Source organism: Poecilia reticulata, chromosome 10 (assembly GCF_904066995.2).
Source record: "Poecilia reticulata chromosome 10, P_reticulata-male-v2, whole genome shotgun sequence".
Taxonomy (NCBI): domain Eukaryota; kingdom Metazoa; phylum Chordata; class Actinopteri; order Cyprinodontiformes; family Poeciliidae; genus Poecilia; species Poecilia reticulata.
The window spans coordinates 32,729,274-32,741,719 of record NC_088839.1 but is presented as its reverse complement, the minus strand read 5'-3'; the positions used below and the strand labels follow the sequence as shown (position 1 = coordinate 32,741,719).

Below are 12,446 nucleotides of genomic sequence, written 5' to 3'. Positions count from 1 at the left end.
CACTGTGCTGCCAGGTCAGAGGTCAGGGGGGGCGGGGCTACAGCTTCAGGAGCACCTACCTCACCGTGCTGCCAGGTCAGAGGTCAAGGGTCAGGGGGGGCGGGGCTACAGCTTCAGGAGCACCTACCTCACCGTGCTGCCAGGTCAGAGGTCAAGGGTCAGGGGGGCGGGGCTACAGCTTCAGGAGCGCCTACCTCACTGTGCTGCCAGGTCAGAGGTCAAGGGTCAGGGGGGGCGGGGCTACAGCTTCAGGAGCACCTACCTCACCGTGCTGCCAGGTCAGAGGTCAAGGGTCAGGGGAGGCGGGGCTACAGCTTCAGGAGCGCCTACCTCACCGTGCTGCCAGGTCAGCGGGATGGATGAACTGTTTGCCCATCCATCCCGCTGACCTCTGACCTCTGAAGGAATATTTACATAGTTTCATACTTTAATCTTTTTTAGTTTTAAAGGGATTTTAATCTCATTTTTATGAAAATTCTGAATCATTTAAAGGAAAACCTGGAATTTTCTTAGTTTAAAACTTTTGCACAATTCCATCCAGGTTTCCGTTTATTAAAATAAATTCCCGTGTTTCTGCCCTGCAGACAGGAAGTCCCAGCCCAGCTCCGTTCCCATGGTAACGCCCCCCGGCCTGCCCTGGCCCGTCATCATCGGCATCCCGGCGGGCGTGGCCTTCATCTTGGGCACCGCCCTCCTCTGGTTCTACCAATCGAAACGCAGCTGCAGCGGCTCCGCCTCCTCCGCGCTGCCCGCCGCTCCGCGCCGGGACCGGGCCGGCCCGCCGCCTCCGCCGCCGCCCGCAGCGCCGCCCGCGGGCTCCGACAAAGACTCGCTGACGTACGAGGAATACGCGGCGGCGCATCAGCAGCTGCTGCTGGCGCCGAAGCTCTACCCCAAGGTCTACACGGACATACACACACACACACACTCACACGTCAACGGCAAGGTGCACCAGCACATACACTACCAGTGTTAGCAGCCGCAGCTAACAGCCGCAGCTAACAGCCTGCGACGGACTGCAGCAGGTAGAGACAGGAAGTCCTTCGCTTCAACCAAAGTCTGACTCGCTTCATACGAGCTTCCAGAACCGGGTCACAGCGACTGCAGCAGCAGCAGCGACTGCAGCAGCGACTGCAGCAGCAGATGCTGCAGCGGCGACTGCAGCAGCGACTGCAGCAGCAGCTGCAGCAGCGACTGCAGCAGCAGCGGCGACTGCAGCAGCGACTGCAGCAGCTGCGTCCTTCACCAACATCAACCCGACTGCAGCGGCTCTGTAGCCTCAAACTACAAAACGTTTTCAGTTCATTAACTTTAAAAACACAGATAAAAAATGTTTCACTTCTTTTGGACTTATTCTTTGTGAATTGAAAACATACACATGCCACACTTTTCAGATTTTTGAACTGTAAAACTGCTGAAATAATTTTATTTCCATTTTCTGTTGATGTTTCTCATAAAATATTTGTTATTATTTAATAAAAAAAAGAGTTTTTAACATTGCAAAGTAAAGATTAAGTCCAAAAGGTGTGAAACGTTTTCCGAGATTATCTGACGAGTTTAAATTTAACTTTAACTGTGTTCTGTTTTACAGTGAACTTGCAAAACACAGATAAAAAAAAAACTCTTTCAAGTTTTCACACCGTTTCGATTTTTTTATAAATTTTTCAGTTACAAATTTCTTGTTTTTTTATTGAGATTTGTGGGGAAAAGTCAAAAAGGGGTGAAAACTTTTATTTTTTGTGATCATAATGGATTTATTTCTCAGGCGAAACGTAGCTGAGCCAAAACAAACGGATGAGTGATGTCACTTCCTGCTCCCATTGAGCTGAGGCGATGATGTCATCAGTTGCATTTAAACAGGGAAACGTTTTAGCATCGTCGGCTAACTTTGTTTAAAGTGAAACTAAAACAGTTCTGCTTCAGAGAAAAGGAATAATTGAGATTATATTAAAAACAAAACAGGTTTAAACGTTTCGTTTAGGTGCTAAAATAATCATAATGCAATAAATAAACATTTGTTACATGGAAGCATGCGATTAAATTTTAATAAACAAATAAAAATATATGAACAAAAGACATTAAAATTATTTTATTTTTGTCAAAATATTCCTGTTGTTAAAGGTCCCATATTTCATTCAGAAATATAAATAAATATTCAGGTAATATTTATTTAATGTTTAATATTATTGTTTTAAACAAAATTCAAATAAATGCATAAAAAGCTAATTTCATGACTCAATATTTTCCAAAATAATTAAAATGATCAGTTGTCGTAAATTTACAGTAAATGTTAATCATAACATTAACCCTGAAGTTTGATTGGTTACCGCAGGCAACGGCTGAACTGCCGGCCAATCGGCTTCCCTAACGCAGTGTTAGTCCCGCCCACTGAAACAAAATACAGAAAACCTGAAAACAATTGAATGTTTTCAAAGTATATTTCAGTTAACATATATTTTTATTAAACCACTTACATAAACATGTATTTATGTGTAATATTTTGGTGTTTTGGCTCTTAATGATGATAATAATAATAATAACTTTACATTTTAAACGATGCGACCGGCTTTGATTCAGGGGAAATTTCTCCAGAAAAATCTGAAAAATGTTTTGCTGTGAACCTCAGAGGAAATCGTCCGGTACCTTCAGGTTTTTGCACAGATCTTCATAATAAAGAAGGAAAATGTAAAAATATATATTTTTATAAATAATGCATATAGTGCTGTTTGTTTGTATGTTATTCCTAAAACGTAATCAGCATCACTAAAGTCGCTGTGAATTAATTTATCCATCTCTGCTGCCATTTAAACCCAAAACGCTCTGACTGCATCTAAACGTTACATTTCTCCTCCTGTGGGACGTTTATGCTATATTTCTTTAAACTATTCAGACCTTTTAGCTTCGGGATAAAAAATACTGAAAAAGAAAATTGTGTTTTTAATTTATTTCCTGTTATTTTCCATATAACTGGGCATTATTACTGCATGAATGGATTTCTGTGTTAGTCATAATGGAAGCTACAATCATGATATTGTAAGATAATGTATATGTGCTGAGAAAATATACAAGTTTTATTGATTATCTTCATAACGACAATCCTGTACAGATGTTGGTAGTTTAGGTTAAAAACTGTTTCCTGTATCGTTATAATCATGTTGGTGCCATTAAAACATGGAATCATGTTCCACTTCTTTATTCAGAGGCTGTTTTTAAAACTGCATCAATTATTTTTAGGATGTTTTTGTCTCAAATCTGATCAAACAAATGCAGCTAAAAAAAAATCTGAATATTCAGGTTTTTATTTAAAATGTTCACCAAAATGAGCAGCAGGCTGGAAAAACGGAGCGGGAGGAAAAACTACTTTCTCCAGATGTGGATCCGACGACACGGAGCGAGTTGATCTGGAAACACGGCAGGAAGCGGAGAAACACGGGGACGAAATGAAGTGAGGAGAGGAAGAATGGAAAAATTACAAAGAAAAGAGGGAGAAAAAGAGAAAACAGGTTGGGAGAGAAAAACAAGAGGAAAGAGAAACAATTTTTAAAAAATAAGAAAGAGAACAAAGGAAAAAAACATAAAAAAAAAATAGAAAGGGAAAAAAACTAAGAGATAAAGGAAAAAAGAAAAAGGAGGAAAATTGGAAGAAAATAAAAGGTTTAGTTTTCAGTCTGGTTGGTTTTTTGTTTCTTGATTCTGACTGAGGATGAAGAGTAAAACGAGGAGGAAGAGGCGCTGATGAGTTCACCGCTCGTCTGGCTGCACAGCAGAACATGGCCAGAGGTCAGAGGTCAACGAGTCAGAGACAAGCAGAGGGCAGACATCTCCTGTTCTGTCTCTGCCTTCAGTTCCTAAAGTTTTCAGGGACAAAATAAATATTCTGATTTGTGGTCGGGGTCTCAGCGGTACCGGTCCAACTCCTGATGACTGTTAAATCCAAAACAGTTTTAATTCATATAGAATATTAATTTCACTATAGCCAGGCTGTTTTAGCAGACATTCATACGAAATGACTAAAAGGTGTTGCAAACTAAAAATATGTGTATATTGGTAATTACTGAAATGCTTTAAGAACTATTTTAAAAATAAATATGCATTTGCTTTACAAATGTGAGTAAAACTTTGATATTACATTAGTGGAAAAGGAAAATGATGTCTCCATGAAATAAGACGTAATTAAAATCACACGTGAATAAGTTTGTTCACGCGATAAGTCATTAAAATATTACTTCCGTTCCTCGTCTTCGTCATTTCCGCCAGCTGTTTGGTCACATGAACAAAAAGTTTCTATCGCTAATTTCTATACAGCCGAAGGAAACAACTCATCCTAGTACAAAACGTGAGTTTTTTTAATTTGCGTGTTTTTATGAAGCGAATTTATTTTTGTAATTCCAACCTGCGCAATTTTACAGTGAGGCGGAAGAAAAAGTAGTTCCCACCAAACCGTCTTTTCTAGGAAATATCTTAATAATTTAACGTACTCTTGTTAAGATACATCAGCTCAAATGACTGAAGTATTGAAATTATTGATCCCTGGATTTGAGAATCAATTTTAACGCCTAAATCGATATTTACGTGTCTGGATGAAGATTCCAGATTCCTGCGCGCCTGAGTCACCAGCAGCTGCGGTGGGTGGAGAAGGAGCCTTTTAACTTCATGGAAAAGGAGCGTCCAGGTGGAAGGAGTCAATGACCGTGACACACACACACACACACACACACACACACACGCAGATGAGAACAAGCGGACACCTGGCTGCTGTGTTTGCATTCCTCTCCCTCTAATCATCCTCCACTCCGCCGCCACAAAACCTCCATTAAAACCAGCAAAACAAAAACACAAAGAGCGGCAGCGGGCGGCTCCACCGGGATGAGGGGAAACAAAGAGATGCGGCTGAGAGGCAGGAAGCCTCGGCCTTTAACGGCCGCAGCGGAGCCGCGACAGGAGCCTCCAGATCTGCGGTTCTTCTCCCGCCACATCCCGCCAGGTCTGGGTGACCGGAAGTAGCGGCCATGCGAGCTCAGCCCGGGAAACCAAACCTGCCACATGAGGGGCCAAAATGATAGATCTAACGTGTTTTTATTATTTTATTTTAGATATCTGAGCACATTTCCGATTTATTAGCTAGGTTTATCATTCTGAATGGATAAAGTCAATATAAATAAGCATGCTGGTGATTCCATACATAAATAGCTAATGTTAGCATTTGTCCACTGAATGGATTAAGTAAATAAATATGCTAGTAAGAACCCACATCTTATTGGGAGTGTCACTATGCTAGTCGCTCTTGCATGCTAATGATAGCCCCCATGCCAGGGGCGGAGCTATAGAGGGGGCTGTGGGAGGGGCAGGGCCCGGTCCGGATGGGGGCCCTGGTCTGGAGGTGCCAGGGAGGGAGGAATGGTTTCAAGTTGCTTAAATGTCTGATTATAGACGGAGAAAGTGCGCCCTCACCTGTTACGAAAGGTGTATTTAATGTTAAAGTCAACAGTTTCAGTTCCGCTTCTCTCCCCCCCCACCCCCGCTCAACAGCTGCTGATGCACGTAATGGGCCTGGTGATTGGCCCCGCCCCCCGGCCCGACGCTGACTTGTTCCGCTAGTGCCCCATGCTAACGTTAACCCAACACTTGTAATTAGCATTTTTAATATATTTGCCAAAATGTGCACAATGAATGGATTAGGTATTGACCTAATTGACCTAATGCTTGTGATGCAGCACATGCTGCTAACCACATTTTAGCTAACTGTAGCATTGATGCTAATTTTCAGCGTCATAACGCTGGATTCCAACTGACATGCACACTTTGGCAGGAAACGTTTAAAGTCTTTAAGAAATTTTCTAGTTTTGTATTTAAAATGTCATTAGAATTTAAAGTTTGGTCTCAAAACAACAATATTATCGTTTAGCTCAGGGGTGTCCAAACTTTTTGCCTCATTGGCCAAAGTTGAAGTCTCAACAGTCTGTTGTCATCTAATAAATAATTTTGATTTAGTAACTATGTTTAAACTACTGAATGAATTAAGTCAATATAAATAAACATTCTAGTGATTCCACACATTTAATCGAACTTTAGCATTTTGGCTAATTATAGTTTATACAGTAATGTTTGATTGGAGCGACTCGCTGTTGCCTCTGTCACATCCTAACAGTGTCAACATGCTGGTAATGGTCCCTAAAAGCTCCAGTACGTAACGTCCATCCGTCCTCCTCTGTCTTCGTCGTCTTCCGCCACTTCATCCGGGGTCGGGTCTCGGGGTCAGCAGCCTCAGGAGGCCCAGACTTCCCTCTCCAGCCTCTTCCAGGTCCTCCAGGAATCCCAAGGCGTTCCCAGGCCATAGAGAGACATCGTCCCTCCAGGTGTCCTGGGTCTCCCCTCCTCCCGGTGGGACCTGAACTCCTCACCAGGGAGGCGTCCAGGAGGCATCCTGACCAGATGCCCGAGCCTCAACTGGCTCCTCTCGACGTGGAGGAGCAGCGGCTCTACTCTGAGTCCCTCCCGGATGACCGAGCTTCTCTCTCTAAGGGAGAGCCCAGCCACCCTGCGGAGGAGGAAACCCATTTCGGCCGCTTGTACCCGTGGTCTCGTTCTTTCGGTCATGACCCAAAGCTCATGACCATAGATGAGGGTGGGAACGTAGATCGACCGGTAAATCGAGAGCTTCGCTTTTTGGCTCAGCTCTCTCTTCACCACGACGGACCGGTACAGCGCCCGCTTCACGGCAGACGCTGCCCCAATCCGCCTGTCAATCTCCCTTCTTCCCTCATTCGTGAACAAGATCCCCAGATACTTAAACTCCTCCGCTTGAGGCAGGACGACCCCCCTGACCCGGAGAAGGCACTCTACCCTTTTCAGGCTCAAGACCATGGCCTCGGATTTGGAGGCACTGAGCCTCATCCCGGCCGCGAGTACGTAACTTTTATAACGAAATGTTTTTACACATTTGTTAGAATGAACACTCCTCATCCTCCACCGCAGCATGATGCTGCCACCATCAAGTTTCATAAAGATGCTGTTTTATTCTCAGCCTTCACAGAAGCGCTGCAGTTAAAGTCAAATTAAACTGCAGCTGCATGTCAATAGTTTTATTACTTTGACTTGTGAACACAAAGTGTTTCTGCTGGAGCTACTTTACTTTATTTGCTCCTTTCACACAGAAATGATTCTATAAAGGGGAACACAGAGTTCCAGTTTGAAATGACTGGAAAGAAAAACAAAAGCTCAGGTTGAAGCTCTGGTTATATTGAACAAAATAATCAGTTCTGCTAACAATAAGAAGTAAACAAACGTTTCCCTCTTTCTCAAGTTGTTTCTGCTCATTATGTGTAGAAAATGAAGCTTAGATGAAAAGTTGGTTTTGTCTTAAAGTGTACCAAGAAATCTCCAGGCCAAAATACTTGGTAGGATTTAGTTTTTGCAGTGTAAATTAAACATCTTGATGTTTAACTGGATCAGTAAAAATGTCACTAATATCGCTGATGAGGCAAAAATCAGTTCACAGAAGATTCTCCTTCACATTTCATTCAAAATCTATTTAAAAAAACAAAAAGACCCGTCTGTCGGCCTCCATTTTGTAACGTCGCCATGGCAACGACTTCGGAACGTCGTTGCCATGGCGACGTATTGGAACATGTGAAAAATAAAAGTTTTTCTCTGCAAGGTTGGAAAATGTAAGATTAATGTTGAGATTAAATGTTTGATGCAGATTCAGGCTTTTTATTTGGAATCGGAGTAAAATTATTTTCAAAATAATTTTCTTACAATGGAAAATATTAAGCCTGCTGCTGGCTAGTCTGAAGGAGCGGAGCGGGGGAGGAGCTGCGCCTCGGAGGCGGGGCTAAGGCCACCCAGTAAAAAGCCCAGGTTTGTTTTGATGAGGAAGAACCTTCAGGACACGATGGAAGGCTAAACTCAGTTAACTTTACATGCTACCGGCCCTTTAAGAAGCCTGGAGCAGGTCAGGAGGATCCTTTGCTGACCGATGGATTGAAACTGAAATCATTTTGAACTGGACGTAAAGTACCGACATTATTTTAATGGTTTGTTTTAAACCAACATTATGAGGTGAATCTGACCTTCACTGGCTGCAGTTTAAACATCATCATCATCATCACTTTGAGCGTTAGGACTTCATACGTGATGAAGATCCCAGGCGACGACGCCAACAGACAAATGGCTGCAGTGTGACGTCATTTGGGATTGAAGGGATTACGCCTCCAAAGTGTGAAGTCTGGATCAGATTAAGAGGGAGGCTTCTTTCTCCCCACACACACACACACACACACACACACACACACACACACACACACACACACACACACACACACACACACACACACACACACGCTGTGATGGAGCAGCAGAGGACAGTCGGTGGAAACGCGCTGCTGAATAATAATGGCTGACATCAGCAGCTCATTTGTCGGCCTGCAGGAGAGAAAGTTTAAAAACCCGTTTTTGCCAACATGAGGGGAAGATTACGCTGATTTAAACGTCTCCACTCAGTGTGACACATTAGCTGTGGGGTTTTATTATTTTACAAATGTGAGGAAAACTGTCAATATTCAGCTAATGTTGAAAAAAAACACAATTTCACAATTGCAATGTTTCCTTTAAATAAGGAATAAAAATAAAATCAGTAAGTCATTAAAAACATGCTGCACCATCGTCCTCTAACCACTTCCTGCCATCTCTTCTTCGTGGTTTCTGCCAGTAGTAACTTCCTGTTGTTGATCACATAATTTGATTGACGCAAAAAGTTTCTTCCATTCTAGTTTTGCCAGAACGTTTTGTTGAAAACTGATCTTTCCGAATCGGCGCGTCCATTAAGTGACTTTGTTGTGATTGAAATGTTTTTGCTGCTTTTCGGTCAGTGGAAACTCCTGACCGCTCAGCCGCCTCTCTGTTAAAAACAGGAAACGTCTTCAGCTCCCACTGCAGCGGGAAGAGGATCAGCTCCAGGGAACAGAGCGCGCAGCAAAGCGCGCAGCAAAGCGCGCAGCAAAGCGCGCAGCAAAGCGCTGGAAGTTGCGTGCGCCGGTCCAGAACACACAGCCACACCTGAGCCGCCTTCAATAGGCGTCATTCAGCGGCCTGACAGCCGGGACAATGGCGCCGACCGCGGCGGGCCGCTCAGGAGGAACCGACCTGCCTGAACACATCGGGCCGCCGTGACTGCAGGTGATATCCGGTTTCTGAGTGGATTCAGTCCCTTTGTCTTCACCTGCAGCTGTTTGTAGCAGGTTTGAGGTGAAGTAACGCATCCGGCAGGCCTGGACTCCTGCTGACGGGCCTCCGACGGGATGTTATTGCAGCATCTTTCAGCCAAACGTTTTCATGTCATCGTCTTTTGTGCGCCAACAAACTCCAGCTCAGCTTTGCAGATGAAACGGTTCCGACTTCAGCGCCGCGGATCTAAACCCCAACATCCCCTGAACATGAAGCGAAAACTGTTTTTCAGTTTTCAGCCATTTAAGAAGCTTTCAGAAATAAAAAGAGCTCTTTGGGCCACGCCCACAAATCCAGCTGAAAGGTCGCTGAACAATTCAAGATGGCGGCCGTGGCCATCAAGGAAAATGTTTCTTTGCATTAAATTTACCAAAATGTATAATTGATGAATACTTCTGGTGTCAAATTGGACATAATTGGTCTGACAGAAATCATATTTACTGATTATTTTTCATGATGGTGGCTGTGAATATGGAGTCACTTCGTACTCTGAACCACAGAGTCACGTTTCCAAATGATGCACAGCTAGCTAAAAAATTAGCTTCACTAACTAGTTTGCTAAACAACAGCAGCTCCACAAACGCTAAATCTCTGAAAATAAAATGCTAGTGGAAACAAATGCTAAACACCTAAAAAAATGATGAGAAGCTAACGCTAAGCTGCTAACGCTAAGCTGCTAACCACATCAAGACAATGACTAGAAGCTAATGCTAAACTACTATTTTACTGGAGGCTAACGCTAAACATAGACTTATTTTGAAAAAGCTAAACTGATCCGCACATAAAATAATCAGCTTTTAGTTTGCAGAATATTTAAAGTTGAAGAGCAGAAAGAAAAGATTGAACCATTTCACTCAGACGCCGAACTCGTTTACCAATTTATTTCATTTAGTTTGACAGTGAAGAGCAGTTTGTGTCTCGTTTCATGTTTAAGCTGCACATTTAACCTCCTCATCAGTCGTTTCCAAGCAGAGGCGTTAAGGCGGGGCAAACCCCAGGAAGGAGGCGGAGTGCCTGAAGGAGGACGACGCTTTGAGCTGAGGCGACTTCCAGGCTGAACTCCGACCGTACGACTCTGGAGTGGAGGGAGGGAAACGGCTGGACAGCAACAGAAACCTTCCTGTTACTCCCAGTTCACAGCAAACCGCTCATTTTTCAGAAGCACGAAGAATCAATACCAGACACAGGATGCGACAGAAAAACATCAGTTCATCTGCTAAAACTAGGCTCAAAAAGTAGTTTTAACGTAACATATTGATCTGAAGTGATGACAGTTGAGTGGAGCGTTTCACCTGACGGTGGCTGAGTGGGTGGAGTGGGAGGTCAGTGGGTTCTGGCTGTAGGACCTGTGGGTGGCGGGTCCTGAGCAAAACGCCAGAGAAATCCACAAAAACGACAAATTAAGGTTCTGCAGTCGACTGAAACATCGAAGGAGCGGATGGAGTTTCTGATTATGGCTGGAAATTAATATTCATGTTTTTAGGGAGAGAGGCGTTGAACCCTAAAACTCCCTCCACTAAACTTTCCATGGAATGTTGGAGAAGTGCTGACTCAGCAGTGCTTTCTGTGGATCCGACTCACCTGAGCGTCCGTCTGGCAGCGCCGCCATCACCGACAGCCTGGGCGCAGAAACGGGCTGCAGAGAGGAGCAACGACGTTTCCTCACTTCCTGCTTAAACTTCAGGCCAACATACAACATAAGGCAGGGTGTCCAAAGTGTGGCCCGGGGCCATTTGTGGCCCTCGGACTGATTCTGTGAGGCCGCAACTCTAAACTGGTCCAAATTTGGCCCGTGGCTGCAGACGGAGACTTTTAATTTGAAATCGGGGAACAAATTTGTTACCAGCATAATTTTTTATGCAGGAAAATGTAAAGTACAACAGAAAGTATTGAACATAAAAACCAAGTTTATCCAAAGACTTTTACTGAAAATCCAACTTTGCTGCAACAAAATCAGCTTTTATTCTTTGTGAAACTTTGATAAATGGCAAATGTTTGGAAACAAAGTGACACAAATCCTGTTTTTAATCACTGAAAATGAACGTATTCAGTGAAACCAGATTTTAATCTGCTGGTTCATTTCTGACGAAAAAGGTAGAAATTTTGAGCATAATGTCATAAATAAGGGAATTAGCTGGAAAAAAAATCTAAACTTTAAATTAATATCAGACATTTTCTAGAAAAAAAACATCAAAATGCCAGAATTTTCAAATGTTGAAGATTTTCTTTTGAAAATTTCAAAAGTTTTCTGTAAAATTTCTGAGATGAATCACAAAATATGTGAATTTTTGATGGAAATTTGCTCTTTCTGTCTCTTTCGGCCCGTCGTGAAAATCCCTTTTAGTTTGGATCTGCAGAACATGTCAGTCATTTATTTGCTCTATTTTAAGTTGGTTTTTCTGGCCTGCGGTTAGTTTTGAGTTTACAGTTTTTCCCCACATGCCATAAAGTTTGGACACCCTGCCCTCAGAGCTGGGTTTAAGTAAAGACACCCACTTTCCTGAACAGACTCCTGTCATCCAGCTCCAGGCTTTGGCTGCTGCCACACAGGAAGACACACTTCATTAGTTCAGCTGCTGAGCGCCGCTTCCTTTAACCACAAGCTCTCAGCAAAAGCAACATTCATTCTGCCCAAAGTGAGAAACCCTGAAACTCAAAGCTGGATCAGTGGAGCTGCTCACTCTGAAAGCTACAACCTTTGGTTTCACACGTGTAGAAATGATTAAACTGGCACTAATTAGACACCAGATGTAATTGATCAGACTTGAAACATGAGGTTTTATGCCACATAAACACTCACGTGTTGGAGGCTGAAGCGTGACGCGGGACGAACACGGGAGACTCGTAGGGAATCCGAAGCACTAAGTACAAACAGAAAAAAATGGAAAACTGATGAAGACGATTAAGATCAGAGGTTTGGAGCATTAAAGCAGAAATAATTAAAACTAAAGATTTAAAGTTTACGTCTGTCACATCATGGTTCCCAAAAAGTGCTAGATGCTACTGTTAGCTTAATATGTGAGCTGTCACTAGCATGTTGCTCAACACTGACCTTATCAATTCAGTTCAAGTTTAGCTTATAAATCAATAAATGTATCAATAATTGGATAAAATGCTAAGCTTAGCTATGAAGCTAGCATTAGCGATGAGGGCTATCACTAGCATGTTTGGTTGTATGGAAATAACAGCGTAAATGCTAATGTTAGCCTATATGCTAATAT

The 12,446-nt window shown here is 43.1% G+C and overlaps 2 protein-coding genes across 7 annotated transcripts in view; one reads left to right on the top strand and one right to left on the bottom strand.

Annotated features, from left to right (window-relative positions):
• Nucleotides 1-3,182, top strand: part of fgfrl1a (fibroblast growth factor receptor like 1a) — a 65,573-nt gene extending 62,391 nt beyond the window's left edge. For all 3 annotated transcript variants that reach the window (XM_081611944.1, XM_081611942.1, XM_081611943.1), the window contains one exon: nucleotides 585-3,182. In XM_081611944.1, the coding sequence (XP_081468070.1) occupies nucleotides 585-976 (392 nt within the window). In that variant the 3' untranslated portion in view covers nucleotides 977-3,182. The remainder of the gene's footprint in view (nucleotides 1-584) is intronic.
• A 6,909-nt stretch (nucleotides 3,183-10,091) lies between these two features.
• The window catches only part of rnf212 (ring finger protein 212), a 7,610-nt gene continuing 5,255 nt past the window's right edge, over nucleotides 10,092-12,446 (bottom strand). Inside the window, exons 8-12 of one of the 4 annotated variants that reach the window (XM_081611937.1) lie at nucleotides 12,026-12,086; nucleotides 11,722-11,764; nucleotides 10,807-10,861; nucleotides 10,518-10,587; nucleotides 10,092-10,345 (exon numbers count right to left, since the gene is read on the bottom strand). In XM_081611937.1, coding sequence (XP_081468063.1) covers nucleotides 10,180-10,345; nucleotides 10,518-10,587; nucleotides 10,807-10,861; nucleotides 11,722-11,764; nucleotides 12,026-12,086 — 395 coding nt within the window. In that variant the 3' untranslated portion in view covers nucleotides 10,092-10,179. The remainder of the gene's footprint in view (nucleotides 10,346-10,517; nucleotides 10,588-10,806; nucleotides 10,862-11,721; nucleotides 11,765-12,025; nucleotides 12,087-12,446) is intronic. The other 3 variants (XM_081611939.1, XM_081611938.1, XM_081611940.1) reach the window with 3 other exon arrangements.